At 41.2% G+C, this 19,063-nt stretch overlaps 1 protein-coding gene across 20 annotated transcripts in view; it reads right to left on the bottom strand.

Moving 5' to 3' along the window:
* The window catches only part of TPX2 (TPX2, microtubule nucleation factor), a 53,544-nt gene extending 38,725 nt beyond the window's left edge, over positions 1-14,819 (bottom strand). For 2 of the 20 annotated variants that reach the window (XM_021078087.1, XM_021078101.1), the window contains exons 1-3: positions 14,667-14,819; positions 14,097-14,234; positions 27-204 (exon numbers count right to left, since the gene is read on the bottom strand). In XM_021078087.1, coding sequence (XP_020933746.1) covers positions 27-132 — 106 coding nt within the window. In that variant the 5' untranslated portion in view covers positions 133-204; positions 14,097-14,234; positions 14,667-14,819. Of the gene's footprint in view, positions 1-26; positions 205-998; positions 1,063-7,181; positions 7,339-10,552; positions 10,644-14,096; positions 14,235-14,428 lie in introns of those variants that run through there. The other 18 variants (XM_021078091.1, XM_021078102.1, XM_021078086.1 and 15 more) reach the window with 16 other exon arrangements.

Raw genomic sequence — 19,063 nt, 5'->3', positions numbered from 1 at the left:
AAAAAGCAGAGAAAGTAGACACTTACCAAACCAGGAATCTATGTTTTGGGTATCTTCCTCATCATCCAAAGATGTAAAATTGATAAAGTCCATTGGTGCATCATAGGAATAAGAGGTTGTAACGTGTGACATTTTCCACCCCTCTTCGTTTAGAAGAGCAGGTTTTTCCCAATGTTTGTGTCACTTTTCTCAATCGGTCACCTACTAAGGAAAAAAATAGTTCAGAAACCTGGTTATACATTTATCTAAGGTACTGATTCCCTGGAGATGACTTTGCTTTTACTTATCACATTTGCAATTCTGAAAATCACCCAGGCAACATGCCTTACAGTTCAAATCACACTAAAAGTTAACTTTGCTTTTTTGGTAACTTGAAGACACTCCTTGAAGTAAATATGTTGGAATCAGAAATAGACCAAATTTGATGAATATCTACAACATGCCCTGTACTATGGCTAGATATTTTACATTATCTTATTTTCCTTTGATCCACTGTTTTCTCATTTCCAGACTCCCCGGCATCCAATTTATTTTTTCTGCCCTGAATAACCCAATTTCTGAAACACACCATTAAATTTTATACCTACCAACCAAAATCTTACTCATCATTCAAAGTCTAACTCAATTCTCTATAAAATCTTTCCCAATTTCCATCTGTCATAACAAATTGTTACCTCTCCAAAGCCATAGCGCTTTTTTATACTATCCAATTTCATATTAGTTAACTATGCAAACACTTCTCCTACTGGGTACTAAGTTTCTATAGACAAGGATGGATTTTACTCATGTGTGTATACCTCATCCACCAAAGTGCTTACGACAGTATCTCATACATAGTAAAAGCTCAATACGGTTTTGCCAAGCACAGGTTTTTTTCTTCAGAAATACTTTCATAAAAACTACTCCTGGGCATGAAGAGAAAGACTTAAAAACACATAAAAGGCACAACAGGCAGATTAGGCAAAAGAAACACGTCAAAGAGCTGGGTCCATCCCTACTTCCCCATCCTTTGTACAGAAGTACTGTCCTGTGTCCTCCGTCCTGTGGAAATCTGTGTAGATTTAAAGGCAGACCCCACTCCAGCCCCGTATGGTTAAGAAAACAGCTGGAAGTAATCTGAAAAATAGCCTAAAGGCCAAGCTCACTGGCAAATAATTTCCCTATGAAACCTTATGAGCCATTTGTCTTTGTCCAAGGAACAACATGTACTTAAAGTATTCTGTATCTTGGAAGAGAAGCAGATATGGGGAACAGCTTGCATACACATTCATTCGGTATCTTTCTTTAAGCCCTGATTTTATAAATACATGTTCATCTAAGGGATTAATCCGAAAAATAGCTTTTATAAAAATACACAATGCACACTACTCCAGATACACACACACATTTTACTGTTGTTTTCAAATGGGATCACTGACATTTTGAAGCTGCTTCACATATTGCGAGCACCTTCCATATCAATACATAGATACATCAACAATTGATGACTGTGCCATAATTTACTGATCCCCTATTATAGGCTTTTCTCAATATTCACTTTAAAGGTACTACTAGAAGACTATCCATGTAGCTGTATTTCTCTTTATATCCTTAATTCTTCCCTTAAGACAAATTCTTTTAGATGGAATCGCTGGCTCTTAACACACACTGTGAAAATGTTCCTCAAAAGAGTAACAACACCCACTTGCATTACCAGAGAGGTGTGCCAGTTCTCCTCTGGGATCTAAGAGCCCTCAGTGCTCATTTTCTCTATATTATACCATTATACCTACACTCTGAGATAAAGCATGAGATTAGTTACACCAATGTCACTGCTACTTAGTGGTTTGGCCAGCATTTCATTAGCTTCTCTCGGTGGACTGGGGTAATTCAGAAGGAATTTGTTCTGACAGATACTTGCTTTACACAGTGACATCAATCTATGCATCTGGGGAACCTCATCCTACCTCGGTCTCAACTATGAACTCACAGAAGCCAGAACTCCACAGATACTTTTATAAAAATGCCCCAATTGAGGTACCTGGTGTAGAAATATGACACTTTGGAACTGGAAGGAATTTTAAATAACATCTAACTTTTAAAGTTTATAGATAAAGATTAATTAAAGCAAAATGGGGGTCCTCCAAGGAGTTCCCATCATGGCTCAGCAGTTAACAAACCTGACTAGTATCCATGAAGATGCAGGTACGACCCCTGGCCTCGCTCAGTGTATTCGAACCCCGGCACTGCCGTGAGCTGTAGTGTACATCGCAGATGCAGCTCGAATTTGGCGTTGCTGTGGCTGTGGCATAGGCTAGTGGCTACAGCTCCTATTTGACCCCTAGCTGGGGAACCTCCATATGCCATGGGTGCGGCCCTAAAAAGACCAAAAAATGAAAATAGGATCCTCCAAGATCACTCAACAATACTACTACTGATCATAGTTACAAACAGTTACCAGAGGTGCTTACACATGCCGGGCACCATGCAGTACTAAATCCTGTATTTTAATACCCTCAACAATCCTCTAAAGCATCAATTATTACTCTCATCCTAGAAGAAGAAGCTGAAGGTAAGGGAGACTAAATGACCTGTCCAATATGATAGTTATATAAAGGCAGAACTAGATTGAGAACTGCATCTCCTGACTTTATTTTTCATTTCTTGGGCTGCTCCCACAGCTTATGGAGGTTCCTAGGTTAGGGGTCGAATGGGAACTGCAGCTGCCGACCTATACCAGAGCTGCAGCAACGCGGGATCCAAGCTGCGACTGAAACCTACACCACAGCTCACGGCAATGTCAGATCCTTAACCCACTGAGCAAGGCCAGGGATCGAACCCGCAACCTCATGGTTTCAAGCCAGATTCGTTAACCACTGAGCCACGATGGGAACGCCATCTCCTGACTTTAGTACAATGTCTTTTCTACATCATTCTGTCCTCTTACCCTGTGAATTAGAGAAGCATGTTAATGTAGTTATGGTCTCTATTTGCATAGAAAATAGTACCATATTTCTTTCCAAGTAGATCCATTCTTCATAGACTTTTGCCCTGAATAGAACATTCTTTACTATCTTCTTTCTAAATTTTCACTCTCCCCCACTTCTACTTTCATTATTCAATTTCATTCAGTCAAGCTATTTGCTAGCAGTGCACTCATATCATCCACTTGCTAGGGGCATAAATGTGGGCTTGATAATATCAGAGTTCCCTTCTCATGAATATTCAAGGATGAGACACTTTTCTGTCGCATACAAAAAGTAAAAGATCTAGTCTCAGACATAAAGGAATTTAAAATCTAGACAGGAGTCTTACAACATTCAATAAGTAAATATAAAGATTTAAATTACATAGTATGAACTATAAGTATAAAGAAAATTAGAGATTAACATAGTTTAAGTCATGATTAAATATTTTTCATAGAACATCATCAAAACAATAAAACGTGGAAGTTCCCATCGTGGCTCAGTGGGTTAAGGACCCCACGCAGTCTCAGTGAGGATGCAGGTTAGATCCCTGGCCTTGCTCGGTGGGTTAAGGATCTGGTGTTGCTACAAGCTGAGGCATAGGTGGCAGATGTGGTTCAGATCCAGTGGCTGGATCTGGCTATGGTGTAGTCCTCAGCTGTAGCTCCGATTCAACCCCTAGCCTGTGAACTTCCACGTGCCACAGGTGCAGCCATAAAAAGAAAAGACAAAACAACAACGACAACAAAAATGTACGAAGTGCACTATAACAGAGCACCAAGTTTCTAAGCTTGGAGAAGCCATGGGAGTTCTGGCCAATGAGAACAAAGTAGGAATCTACTAAGGGATTCACAGGAAAACTCACCCTTTCCTGGTGTAGCAACAACCCTTGAGCTGCAGCTGAGGACTACACCACAGCCAGATCCAGCCCTTTCCCTTCACCCTTCTTCTTGCCTTGAAGGCAGATGTAATAGCTAGAGCTACAGTAGCCATCACGCACACTGGCCAAGACAATAAGAGACAACAGCCCTGCTATCACTGAGCTACTGATCACTCATGACCAGCATCACCTACTCCAGACAATAAAAACAGGTAAGTCATTAAAGTCACATTTTCTGCCACTTAAAGACAAAACAGTCCCCAGAGAAAAATCCAGAATTCCTGCCCTATCTCTAGCATTACTTGATGTATATGACAATGGACCAGTCACTCCACCTTTCTGCTTACCTATGTCCCAGAGACAAATAAGAAGGTATTTTGAAAGCTTTGAAATACACTACCATATGATATTATCACTGTCTTTTGACCTACTGATACCTTTCCTCTCCTGGAGCACATTTCTATTCAAAAGACCCTACTAAGAGATTCCGTAGCAGCTGAGAGTTGTTAAAATTCCCCTGCTGCAAGGAGGAAGTTTTCCTCTTCTTGTGAACAAACATGTTGGAAAACATGGGAAAATTTTAGATTCCCATGATCTTAATGCCTAACCTAGGTCACTGGGAAGACTTCCCAGGCAGGAATGTAATGAAGACAAGCTGGGGGAGGGAAGGGGCAGGAATGTAATATGCAGCAATTCCACTTAGCCTCCTAAAAAAAAACTATGATTCCACCAAAGCATGATGCTGAAAACCACCTGGAAAGTATTCAAATGTAACCCTTCACATCCTTTTTTCCTTTTTTTAGTTATGGGGCTACACTATTAGCCTCTGTGCAGGGCAATTTGTACTTTTCTTTTTGATAGGTCTTGCCAAATGTAGAAATTATATCTTACGGATAGGTATTTATGTGTGTGTAGGTAAAGGAAAATTCACATAGGAATTCCCTGGTAATCTAGGGGTTAAGAATTTGGTGTTGTCACTGCTGTGGCTCCTGTTTGATCCCTGGCCTGGGAACTTTTGCATGCCATGGGGAGTGGCCAAAAAAAAAAAAAAAAAAAAAAGGAAGGAATATTCACATAACATTGTTCACAAGAGCCAAAAGGCTGAAAACCCAAATTCCACCAATAGGAGATAAGTTAGGCTACAAGCCACATGGGAAGTCCATCCAATAGGAGATTAGTTGAATAAATTATGGCACAACCATATATTGAAATATTAAGTAATTTTAACATTTGACAACTTTACACATGTGATTTGTACAGAATGAGTTCCAAGAGGTATTAAGTGAGAAAAGCAAAATGCACAAGAGTGTGCTCCCGTTCAGGTTAAAAAGAAGGAAAGGGCTATACCTTTACACATACATAGACTATTATGGCAGGAGAATGAAAAGGGTTAAAAGCAACTGGGGGAGTTCCCATCATGGCTCAGTGATTAAGGAATCTGACTAGGAACCATGAGGTTGAGGGTTCAATCCCTGGCCTTGCTCAGTGGGTTAAGGATCCAGCGTTGCTGTGGCTCTGGCGAAGGCCAGTGGCTACAGCTCCGATTGGACCCCTAGCCTGGGAACTTCCATATGCCATGGGAGTGGCCCTAGAAAAGGCAAAAAGCCAAAAACAAAAAAAAAAAGCAATTGGGCCTGGGAAGAAAGCTGGAAGGTCTGGGTCAGGGGAAGACCTCACTATATAATCTTCTGTATTCTTTACATATGTTTTATTGTATAAATGCATACCTTTTCAGTTTAAAGAACTAGTTAAGCAATGTTTTTCCACCTAAATCTATGTTTACAGTCCAGAAGTCACTAGGCTTTCTGGGATTTTTACTAAATAATCTTATAATCCAGCAATAATTGTCAAACCTGTTGATCTCTGGATATAATGCTTCCCATTTACATAGCATGTAAACTGGCTATGAATTTCACATATCCAAATGCTACACATTTTCCTTTTTGATGTTTCTGTATAAAAATAAAATGTTCCTATGTACTGACCTAATAAAAACTTTGAAAACATAGTTAAAAATAATAGCTATTAATTACTGAGTATTTATGACAAGCCAGACACTGTTGGCAGTGTTTTCATGTATTAACTTACTAAATCCTCACAGCAATCCTGTAAAATAGGTACTATTATTACCTTAATTTTACAGATGAGGAAACTGAGGCAGAGAGATATTTTCAACTTGTTCATGGTCATGCAGCTAAGAAGTAGCAGAACCAGGATCTGACCAGACAGGCCCACTATAAAGGGATGTCCTAACCCACCATACTATCCAATTGCCTCTCATATTTATTTAGAGATAGATATTAATATAGATTGATATCAAATGTCCAGGAGTGAGAGACAAAACCATTTATAGAAAATGTAACTTCCAGGAGTTCCCGTCGTGGCTCAGTGGTTAACGAATCCAACTAGGAACCATGAGGTTGCGGGTTCGATCCCTGGCCTTGCTCAGTGGGTTGAGGATCTGGCTTTGCCATGAGGTGTGGTGTAGGTTGCAGACGTGGCTCAGATCCCACGTTGCTGTGGCTCTGGCGTAGGCCGGCGGCTGCAGCTCCAATTGGACCCCTAGCCTGGGAACCTCCATGTGCCGCAGGAGCGGCCCAAGAGATGGCAAAAAAAAAGACAAAAAAAAAAAGAAAAAGAAAATGTAACTTCCAAATACTGATTGTCTACTACAGGCCAAGCAGTTTACCAAGCACTTCACGTAAATCATCTCATTTAAACTGAATTCAGAAATTATCACAACCTTGTAAATTAACTACGCATCAATAAAGCTTAAAATAAAATAAATTGCATTAACAAGCAGTAACAATTACAAGGTAGATATCATCACGACCATTTTACAAATAAGGGAAGTAGCTCAGAGAAGATGACCCACTAGTAGGTAGCCATACTGAGTTTTCAGACCAGGTCTATAGGATTCCAAAATCTGGGGTCACTATAAAATACAGGGGTCTCCTATAAATATTCTAGTAAAAATGAGGTAGGTAACCAAATCTTACTAACCTGGTAGACAAATGTCAAAATAAACTCTGCTCTATACAAAAATTAAGCATTCCTGACAAGAATGAATAACTTCTCATTATGCATAAAGAATACTCTCATAAGTTAAAAACCCTATTCTAAGTATACCAGGAAAGCTCTGAGCTGAATTTTCTCATAAAGTAAAACATCACCCCTTAACTTCTCTTTACTTAAGTTTGTACTCTTGTACATAAATTTTTTCTATAAACAAGATGAAGGTTAGTCTGAATCTCTCAGTGGATATTAGAGAGTAAAAGAAGGAGCTCCTGTCGTGGTGCAGTGGAAACAAATCTGACCAGGAACCATGAGGTTGCAGGTTCTATCCCTGGCCTCACCCAGTGGGTTGGGGATCTGGCGTTGCCATGAGCTATGGTGTAGGTCACAGACACGGCTTGGATCCTGCATTGATTACTGTGGCTGCGGTGTAGTTCCCCAGGTACAGCTCTGATTTGACCACCAGCCTGGAGATCTCCATATGTTGCAGGCACAGCCCTTAAAAAAAAAAAGAGAGAGAGAGAGAGAGAGAGTAAAAGAGACTATTCAAGGAGTTCCCACTGTGGCACAATGGGATCAGCAGCATCTCTGCAGCGCCAGGACACAGGTTTGATCCCCAAAGTTGCAACTGCAGCTTGGATCTAATTCCTGGCCCAGGGAACTCCATATGCCACAGGCTAACCTACCCGCCTCCCCCAATGCCAAAAAGAGACTATTCAAGTATCACAAGGAAGGATGTCCTCTGAGGTTTAGAACTGCATGTGATTAGTAGGGGTTAAAAAGCATGGGGGCTCACACCTAACCTAAATATACATAATCTTTATTTAGGTAAAATTTTAAAACCAAAATACTATTTTCTAAAATGACCTCTTTTATTTTATTTTATTTTGGCTGTACCCGTGGCATGTGAAATTCCTGGGGCCAGGGATCAAACACACACCACAGTAACAATTCAAGCCACTGCAGCGACAATGCCAGATCCTTAACCCAATGAGCCATAGGAGAATTCCTAAAATGACCTCTTTTTTAAAAAGCTTCTATTGAGCTATCTTTTCGTCTAGTATGACCTCCCATGCTCCCTCCCCTTCACAACAACAAAAAAAAAAGGGAACAAATAAATACATGTCCATTGAGAAGTCTGACTCTCTTCAATAGTGATAGAACAAGTACAAGAACAAAATCAAAGGTAACTACTGGGTTATACTAGTTTTGCTACATTGCCTCTCTCAGATAATTATCAGGATGTGAAACCTTCAAAAATTAAAGGCCTAGTGGGAAATGGAGCAGGCCAAGGCCAAAGCCAACTGTTTAACTGAGAGCCCCAAGCAGGACGGAATTGGACGCCTTCCTGCACCCCTTAATCAAGATTGAATTTCTGTCAACAGGTTTCACTGAAAGGAAAAAAAAAAAAAAAAAAAAAGGCACATGCGTCAAGCACATTCCCCCACACAAATCAAGCTGCCAAGCAAAAGAATCAACCTCACATTTCAAAATTATCTGAATCTGCCACAGCTTCAGATTCCTGCAAAACTAGAAACATTCTGAGTGAAGAAATAGCTCTTTCTGACCAATAATCCTACAATAGACCTGAGGGAAAAGCTTCTCCCATATGTTATGAACTAGTTAAGTTCCTTTTAAAACTGTCTTTTAAGTGCCATGTATCATGTCATATAGTCCATTTTTGTTTCCAAAAAACAGAGACTGAAAAGATAAATATACAATCCTTAAGAAACTCACAGATAATTCTGATACACAGTGTTTTTTGCTGTATTGAGGGATAAACAAAGGGCACTAGAGAAGTGCCAAGAAGGGAACAGATGAAGGAGGGTCAGAGAAGGCATCCTGGTGGAAGTGATACTTCAAAGATACAGACAGACCTGCAGAGTTCTATGGGATAAAGATGAATATTGACTTTTTCTAGAGGAAGAGATGAATGGAAAAGGAAAACAAATAAGGGGAAGTACACAACTGAGGAAGACTGCAGAAGAGGCAATGTAACCTATTTCCACATTCATCTGAAATTAACCTCCAGCACCCCCTCTGCCTCCTTCACTCTCAAACCAAAAATAAACAGCCATGACAAGCTCTATAAATCAAAAGGTGCAGGTTCAGAGCTGGTTGGGGAAAGCAGCAAAAGGAAGCATTCTAAGCAAGGCTGAAATAGACCAGCAGCTCCTAAGCAAAGCAAAGACTTTGGTCTGATAGATGCTCTCAAGCACCTCACTATCCAGCTTGTGAACTGTGTCTTGCCTAATTCTATCAGAGGAAAAATCATGAGTTTAAAAATTGGTAATGTCATAGAATAAACAAAGTAAATCATGTCCTCATTAGAAGTATAATTAGTTAAGATGGTCCCATCCCAGGCAGTGCCATTTCCCCAGGGACACCGTCTCCTATTTTCACAAGGGATAAGAGATCCTGTTACACTACCACAAGTTAAATAGAGTTGAGTTATTTTCATCTTACCCAGAGAGAAAACACCTACATTTAAAAAATATATATATAAAGATTAGCAGCAGACAGTAAATGACAGCATAATCCAGACATCAATTTTAACTGTTAATCAAAGTCACAAACTAAGTCTGAAGGAAGTTCATGGACTCTGTTTCCACATTTGTTTGCTAACTTCTATGATGAAATCGGATCTGTTTACCGAAACAGATCTATGAAGCTTCCAAAATTGGGTCAATTTAAAATCCAATGACAATCCCTCACTGTCCAAGCACTCAGAAGTCAGCACAGGACACATGGACACTTGTTCTAATTCATCACTGTCCAGAAATCTCAAGCAAATAACATTTTTCTATAATCTTCCTCCCAAACTTGGGAATTTCCTATCACTGCTTTTGAAGGTTACAAATTCAGTTCTGCTTTTTAAAACTCATCCACAGAACTCTATAAACCATAATCCGTTTTTTTTGTTTTGTTTTGTTTTGTTTTTTACAGTCACAACCATGGCATATGGAAGTTCCCAGGCTAAGCGTCCAATAGAAGCTGCAGATGAGGCCTACTCTACAACCACACAACATTGGATCCAAGCCACATCTGCAACCTACGCCACAGCATGCAGAAATGCCAGATCCTTAACCCACTGAGTGAGGCCACGGATCCAACCTATATCCTCAGGGACACTCTTCCAACTTCTTCTTTACATACTCTTCCAGCTTCTTACTCTTTTTTTTTTTTGTCTTTTTGTCTTTTGTTGTTGTTGTTGCTATCTCTTGGGCCGCTTCCGCGGCATATGGAGGTTCCCAGGCTAGGGGTTGAATCAGAGCTGTAGCCACCGGCCTACGCCAGAGCCACAGCAACTCGGGATCCGAGCCGCGTCTGCAACCTACACCACAGCTCACGGCAACGCTGGATCCCCAACCCACTGAGCAAGGCCAGGGATCGAACCTGCATCCTCATGGATACTAGTCAGATTCGTTTCTGATGTGCCACAACGGGAACTCCAGTGCATGATTTTTTAAAACCAAATATAGGTACAATAAAAATTGGAAAGAAATCTATCAAAATGCTAGCCATAGTTTACCTGAGAGGTGTGAGAGTGGGTAATGTTATTTTCTTTTGCTTTTCCATATTAAATAGATTTTCTTCCAAAATATGGGTTACTTTATAAAGCTAAGTTAAAAGTTATTTAAACACTTTTGAAGCTGATACATTAATGTTTCTCTTCATTGTTTTTAATGTAACACTGTGGATACAGCCTTACCCATAGTTTAATTTGTCCTCAGTCCACCTATCTAGAAGCTTGAATCAAAGTTGCAATATATTCTTTCACCTCTCTTCTGAAATCTTGAAGTCTGGAAAATACTTCTTATTAAGAACATGGAAGAAGTAGAATGAAACAGGTTCAAATTCTTTGCAGTAAAAAACGTTGACAGAGAAAAAACCCAAAAGCTGGAGTTCTAGTTGTGGCTCAGCGGTTAACAAACCCGACTAGTATTCATGAGGATGTGCGCAGCAGCTTAAGGATCCGGCATTGCCATGAGCTGTGGGGTAGGTTGCAGAAGAGACCTGGATCTAGTGTTGCTATGGCTGTGGTGTAGGCCAGCAACTATAGCTCCGATTCAGCCCCTAGCCTGGGAAACTCCATATGCCACCGGTGTGCAAAAAAAAAAAAAAAAAAAAAAAAAGACACACACACAAAAAAGCTATGGTCTAAATAGTATGGATTCCCCCCAAATGACAAACTTCTTAACAGATTGTTTCAAAAGTATTCCTAAATTTTTACAGTGTACGTTTGCTATCTCCTCATGTCCTTGATATTATATACTCCCACTTTATTTTTTTTTTTTAGGGCTGAACCCGGCGGCATATACGATTTCCTGGGCTAGAGGTAAAATTGGAGCTGCAGCTGCAAGCCTCTGCCACAGCCACACCAACACCAGATCCAAGCCGAGTCTGCAACCTACACCACAGCTCAGGGCACTGGATCCTTTAACGCACTGAGCGAGGCCAGGGATGGAACCCAAATCCTCATGGATATTAGTCAGGTTCTTAACCCATTGAGCCACAACAGGAACTCTTACACACTCCCACTTCAAAGCAACCTTTCCAAAACCTGCAATTTACGAACAATGACACCAATGGGTGGTAGTGTGTACTGCCATTCGATTCAAACATCTGGAAAAATAGCAGGCACACTCAAAATATGAAAAAACTTTTATTACCTTTTTTAATTTAAAAAAGCAGAGCGAGGGGGAAAAAAGGGAGTTCTTGTTGTGGCTCAGTGGTAACAAACCCAACTATTGTTCATAAGGATGCAGGTTCAATCCCTGGCCTCACTCAGTGGGTTAAGGATCTGGCATTGCCGTCAACTGTGGTGCAGGTTGCAAACTCAGTTTGGATCTGGCGTTCTGCGGCTGTGGTGTAGGCCAGCAGGTACAGCTCCGATTTGACCCCTAGCCTGGAACTTTCATATGCAGTGGGTGCAGCCCTTAAAAAAATAAAAAGTAAAAAATAAAAAAGTAGAAATGGCAATTTATAAAAAATTTTTAAACTAAGTGCCTACAAAAAATGTTATACCCCTCTCAATAACCTTTAACTTCCCCCAATCAAGTTTCTCCAAAACTTGGACAAAAACAGAACCCCTCTCAGTTATCTATACTTTTTTCACAAAGTACCTTGGGCTGCTGATCTGTCTCAAACACAGATGTATTCACAGAACTGACTGGGCTGTTCAATCTCCCTATAGTCAATTCTGCTTCCTAACTTTACCCATGGCAAAGAAAATTCAGTTTCAGTTTGCCAAAGAACATTTAAATCTCTCCACCTGCTTTCTTCTCCAGTAATCCAAAAAGAATTAGAGAAGAGACCCAGGAAAGGATGAAGAAAAAAATATATAGGGAATATAGGAGAATGCTGAACCTATTCTGGTACCTAAACAAGAAATGAAGAAGCTTCCCACATAATCCTGTCTCCTGAAGAAGCTTAATTGCAGCTGCAGGATAAATTAACTTTACTAAGGTTAGACTACATAGACTTAAGTACAAGGCTGGCCAAAATAACTGTTTTATTTAAATAATTTGAAATTTTACAATGAGATCCTACTGTGTAGCACTGAAAACTATGTCTAGATACTTACATCGAAACACAACAATGGGAGGAAAAATTATGTATACATGTATGTGTAACTTGGTCCTCATGCTATACAGTGGAAAAAATATAAATAAATAAATCAATAAGAGATGGACAAGAAAAAAATTAAAATAAATAATTTGAAAGTTTAAACAAATTTGCCGTCCTATTTCAATAAATTCAGTTTCACATATATGAAATTGTGTAGTCAATTTAAATAAAGCCTTCTTGCCTTTCTAATTCAACAGATATTGAATGAGAGATTTTCATGCACCAAGATGGTTCTAGTTCAGTTCTAACTAAATTCACTTTATCAAGAGTAGTTTGTGTCCTACCTGCTTCCCAAAGCCACTCCTGCCTGTTTTGGGGTGTTTTTTGGGTTGCTTTTTGTTTTTTGTGTGTGTCTTTTCTTAGCTGTGCCTGAGACATGCACAAGATCCTGGACCAGGGATTGAACCTGAGCCACAGCAGTGACAATGCTGGTTAAGACTGAGCTAACGGGGAACGCTCACCCTTGTCCCTTTTAAGACTCCTTGATCTCCCTCACCTCTAAATTGCCAGGGCACTTACAGTACAAAACAACAGAGCACTCAGATGCTGTTTTGTGCTAATTGTCACTTGTCAATTTGATTCAGACTTTTGTCCTGAAGCATAGCAGAAACCTCATATCTGTATATGCACAGCATCTAGTACCAATCTGAGCACAGAGTACAACCCTCAAAGGTCAATTAATTACCTGAGTGAGCTGGGAACCACAATAATTTTGAAACCAAGAGTGACAACTTAATGCTGAACAGACACACTCACAGTATGACTCCAAAACAACCAAGTTTGATTTAGGGATAGCAGGACAGGGGGTGTGATATACTGAGATCACAACATAAAAATATCCTTAGTAACACAGAAAATAGTTCAAATGTTGACATCTGATGAGTGAGACAAATTCAAAGACAGGCCATAGGATGGCAAGATAAGGTAAGGCTGAACCAGGGAGAAATCCAAGCAATGATCTTAAAGCAAAATCAGAGAGTTCCTGTTATGGCCCAGGAGTAACAAACCCAAGTAGTATCCATGAGGGTATGGGTTTGATTCCTGGCCTTGCTCAGTGAGTAAGGATACAGCATTGCCATGAACTGCGGCATAGGCCAGGAGCTTACAGCTCCTATTTGACCCCCTAGCCTGGGAACTTCCATATGCCCCTCGTTTGGCCCTAAAAAGACAAAATAATAATAAGTTTAAAAAATAAATAAATAAATAAAGCGAAATCAGTAGAGCACTCAGATGCTGTCTTGTCCCAAGCAGGACTGATTGGCAGGAAATGCTTGGTACTTGAATATTAGAAAGTCGTGAGAAAAGAAACCATGTATCTAGAAACCAGGGAAGGGTTCCAACTGTGGCACATATGCTGCCGGGGGCGAACAAAAGGAAAAAAAGAGAACAGGAGAAAAAAAACAATCCCACAATATTATAGCCTGGTTCACTTTTCCTTCCCTCTTCAATCTCTACATGTTTTAGGATAGGAAATTAGAAAGGCAATAGTAACTAGTGGTTCCACACAAAGAGGAAGGGCTGGGCAGACAGGGATAAAACAATGAATTTTAAATCCCCCAACAGAAAGACAACTCCAAGTGGAATTAAACTTGCCCTCAATTATGTTCTCACACCACCTCATTTACCTTTCCAACTTACACAGTTGTTCTGAAATGCAGTTGTCTGTGGCTGTTTTCCTCCGCTAAATGCCTTCTTGAGGGCGGGGCTACAGTTTATCACCCTTTTCTCAAAATGTTTCTAGATTACAGGCCTCAGTTTACTCCCTATAAAAGAAGGATAAGAATAGCACTAACTTCACCGGCTTTGGGTGAAAATTAAATGAGAAAACAGTGCTTAGTCCAATAAACGCCTGTTTCATGTGTGCTGGGTAATATAATTGTCGTTACCGTTATCCTTAGCCCATAGTCTCCCCCAACTCCTCCTTCCACCTATTTCCCAAGCCGGCCTCTGCCTCTACCTGAAGACACAGCTCGCTAGACCCGATCCGGACGGACTTCACGGGGAAATCCTATTACCAAGAGAAGGGTGGCCGGAAGCCCGGCTCCCGCTACGCAGGACAGAACGGCGCCCCTGCAGCACACTTTCCCAGAAGCCAGGCCCTCAAGGCAGCGCTGGGAGGCGACCTCCAGAAGCTCGAAATCAGGGAGAAGCCTGCCCTGAGCCCTGGGTGCTCCCCTTTTCTCCCCACGGCTCACCTCACCTCGGCGCTGACAACCGACCGCCCAGAAAACCCGCCGCGGGATTCATTCAGTACCGTTGAAAATTTGAACCCAGACTCTCCAGTCAAACGCACCAATCAGAGAGCCAGGATCCGGCTAGCCCAGCCTCCCGATTGGCCCGAGAGATCTCAGCGGCGCCGGAAGTCAGCCTGAGGGACGAGCAAACAACCGGCCCCAGAGGCTTCTGGGAAATGTAGTACAAGAGCCTGAGTCGGTAGGGATAATTCCAAAGAAGAAATTACTACAAAGCCCAGAATGCTTCGCTCCAAACTCTTTGGGAAAGATGGTACTACCAACTGAAGAGGTGGAGGTCGAATTTAGGTAACAGAACGGCGTGCGTCCTGGACCTCCCCAAAACATTCACGGAAGAGAATTTCTCATTTTTTTTTATTATTCTCCCTGTAGTTATGCATAGTGCTTTGAATATTCACGAGAATTCACTTCGTTTTAACATCGAGTCCTCTGCATGCAATATAGACTCGCCCCCGGAGTCTCTGCCAAGTGTGGAGTCTCTCGAACTCTTTATCCAGTCCACGCCCTGATATTACTGGCTAAAGCGGTGATTTGGCGGTGCTTGGTCCTCCCCTTTTAATTCCATCTACATCCTTAGCTTTTTTACTGTCGTATTGTAGAAGAGAAAACAAAGGCCCAGAGAAGTTGAATAAACATCAAAAGTCATATTTTTTAAGTGGAGGAGATGGGATTTGAATTAAGAATGTCTGGTCCTATACATCATCAGTAGTCAATTAGAGGATAATAGCAAGGACAGAACAAGAAGATGAACGTTCGTAATAACAAAAGCAGTTTCCTCTGTAGTGCAGTGGGATCATTGGTCTCTTGAGAGCGCTGGGACTGATATTGGATCCCCGGTTGGGCACAGTGGGTTCAGGGTCAGGAATTGTGATTTTGCCGCAAGTGCTGCTTTGGCTAGGATCTTATTCCTGGCCAGGCAACTCCATTTGCCGCGTGGGAGGCCAAAATAAACACATATAACAAGAAAGGCTACAAAGTTTTGAAAAATATACCTAAGATCTTCACAGTAGATTTTTCTAAAGGGAAAACTTCGTTGAGTAACTATAAAAATAATTAAATAAGGGTATATACCTTATTAATAGATGGGGATATATATAATACTGTAAATTTTCCATGTTAAAAGTTCAAGGCACAAAGTTTCTTGGTGGCCTAGTGGTTAAGGATTCCACGTTCTCATTGCTGTGTCTGGGGTGGATCCCTGGCCTGGGAATTTCCTCATGCCCTGGGCACACCCCCCGACCCCCAAAAAAGTTCAAGGCAATTCCAATGAAAATCCTGATAGGTTTTGTCATGGAATTTGCCAAGTTGATTCTAAAATTCATGTGGAAGAGAAAGAGCATCTGAATTTTGAAAACATAATAGAAATTGCCATACCAGATCTCATAAATATTAATATATGAGATTATAGTAATTTTTAAAGTATTGCTGTTCCCACAGTGGCACAGCAGGTTAAAGATCCTGCTTGTCTCTGGGGTGTGGGGACTCCATTACAAGCCCCCCAGCCCAGCCCAGTGGGTTAAGGATCCAGCATTGCTGCAGCTATGGCAAATCATAGCTGAGGTTTGGGTTCAATCCCTGGCCTGGGAACTTCCATGTGCCATTGGTGCTGGAAAAAAAAAAAAAAAAAGTCTTATTAATTGACTCCACGGGGATTCAATCAGCAAAATCCAGATGGGAAAATTTGACAGGAAAAAAAGATCTAGTTTCTTCAAGACATAAACATCAGGAGTTCCCTGCTGGCTCAGCCATATATCCCAAGTTATCACTGCTGAGGTGCTGGTTACTGCTGTGGTGAGAGTTTGATCCCTGGCCCTGGAACTTCCAAATGACACAGGTGGGACCAAAAAAAATAGAAACAGAAAAAGAAAGAAAGGGAAGGAGGGAGTTCCAAGGAAAACAAAAAATTTTAAAACCCCTGCAAGAGTGGGGGGGGTGCTTTTATTTTTTAACACTCCTTATTTTTTAGAGACACATATAGAAATGATGAGGATGAAGTGTGTCTGGAATGTGCTTCAAAATTATCTGGAGTATGCTGGAAGGAAAGTAGATGGGAGTATAGATGAGACAAGATTAGCCACAAATTAATAATTATTAAAACTGAGTGACAGCAAGTTCCTGTTGTGGCTCAGTGGGTTGCAAATATGACATAGTATCCATGAGGATCCAGGTTCAATCTGTGGCCTTGCTCAATGGGTTAAGGATCCAGCATTGCTGTGGGCTGTGGTGTAGGTCACAACTTGGCTCAGGTCCTGCATTGCTGAGACTATGGCATAGGCTGGCAGCTGCAGGTCGGATTCCACCCCTAACCTGGGAACTTCCATATGCTATAGGTGCAACTATAAAAAAAGCAAAAACAAAAACAACAACAACAAAACACACAAGCAACAGGTTCATGATACATATAGACATACACATACATATATTTGTTTGAAATTTTCCACAGTTCTTTTTTAGGCAGGGTATTGCCATAGAAAAAAATTTAACAAAAAAAAAATCAGTAGAAGAATTTAAGCATCCAGAAATAGACCCATGTATATCAGAATTTAGTAAATGTTGAGTAGAATTTCAAATCATATGGAGACAAACAGATAATGGAGTTGGGATATTTTTTTCATTTGGGCAAAATATTATGTTAAATTTTTATTCAATACCATTTACAAAAACAAATTTCAGATGAATTAAAACCCTAAAGATAATTTAAAAATTAAGTTTTAAAGTTTTTAAAAAAATATATTTACGACATTGGGTTGGAAATTTTTAAGACAGACACAAGGGAAAAACTAAGTCATAAAGGAAAAGACTGATCAGACCAAATTTTAAGATTCTGTTTGACAAATGAAAAACAAACAACAATAGGGAGTTCCCGTCGTGGCGCAGTGGTTAGCGAATCCGACTAGGAACCATGAGGTTGCGGGTTCGGTCCCTGCCCTTGCTCAGTGGGTTAACAATCAAGCGTTGCCGTGAGCTGTGGTGTAGGTTGCAGAAGCGGCTCGAGTCCCGCGTTGCTGTGGCTGTGGTGTAGGCCGGTGGCTACAGCTCCGATTCGACCCCTAGCCTGGGGAGCCTCCATATGCCGCGGGAGTGGCCCAAAGAAATAGCAAAAAGACAAAAAAAAAAAAAAAAAAAAAAAAAGCATGTGCTCCCTACAACCTAGGACTTTTGTTTCTAAGTTTAGTTCCAAGAGACACACTTAGCATCTTTCCCACAGAGATACAGAGGCACAGTCACTGCATTTACTGAGCGCCTACTATGTGCCAGTTGCTATGCAAAGTGGGGATTCAGCAGTGAAAAGACAGACAAAATTTCTGTCCTCAGGGAGCAGACATTCTAGTGGACACTAAACAAGGTAAATAGATAAATTAATTATATATTTGGAGGTGATAAATGCAAAGCCATTTGCTCACCAGGCCCCTAAAGGTGGATGGCAAGAAGAGGAGGAAGGGACAGCTGGACAGAGAAGAAGAGAGGACAGTTTCTGCCTAGGCTGCCCATTTTCAGCAGACACATCACCCAACCTCCAGGTCCCTGCAGGGCCATTGATAGCAGTGGAGGTAAAGCTTGCTTGCTTGATATGAGGTGGGAAGGGGTGTCAAAGCTGTGCTCTGTCCAGGCCTGCTAGGCAGAAAGTGCTCAGTGAGTGAGTGAATGAGGCAATGCCAGGAGGTCGGGATGCGTGCAGGAACTTCCCAAGAAGGGAGTACCCATCGTGGCTCAGAGGAAACGAATCTAGCATCCATGAGGACGCAGGTTCGATCCCTGGCCTCTCTCAGTGGGTTAAGGATCTGGTGATGCCATGAGCTGTGGTATAGGTCACAGATGTGGCTGGGATCTGGTGTTGCTGTGGCTGTGGTGTAGGCCTGCGGCTACAGCTCTGATTCAACCCCAACCCCTAGCCTGGGAATCTCCTTATGCCATAGGTATGGCCCTGAAAAAACAAAAAACAAAGAAAACTTCCCAAGAACTTCCACATTAACAGGAGGTGAGCCTGGCCCAAAAGATTCCTCTCTTGTCATTTCTTCTGCAACCATTACAATCTAGGCTATGTCTCAAGTCCTATTTATTTATTTAGCTTTTTAGGGCCATACCTGCGGCATATGGAATTTACCAGGTTAGGGATCGAAGCAGAGCTGAGGCCAAGGATCGAACCCACATCCTCATGAGTACTACTCAGGTTCTTAACCCACTGAGCCACAGTGGGAATGAATGGGAAATTTTGAGGTCTGAAATCACCAAAACAGAATTTTAGAGCTGGATGAGGCACAGATACATTTGGTCCACTCTATCCACAGTTTTAGTCATTACTCTTTTGGCCTTATCCCTATGTCAGGGTTTGCCAGTTT

Source organism: Sus scrofa, chromosome 17 (assembly GCF_000003025.6).
Source record: "Sus scrofa isolate TJ Tabasco breed Duroc chromosome 17, Sscrofa11.1, whole genome shotgun sequence".
Classification (NCBI taxonomy): Eukaryota; Metazoa; Chordata; class Mammalia; order Artiodactyla; family Suidae; genus Sus; species Sus scrofa.
The sequence above is the reverse complement of the archived record's forward strand: the minus strand, read 5'-3'. Positions and strand labels throughout refer to the sequence as shown.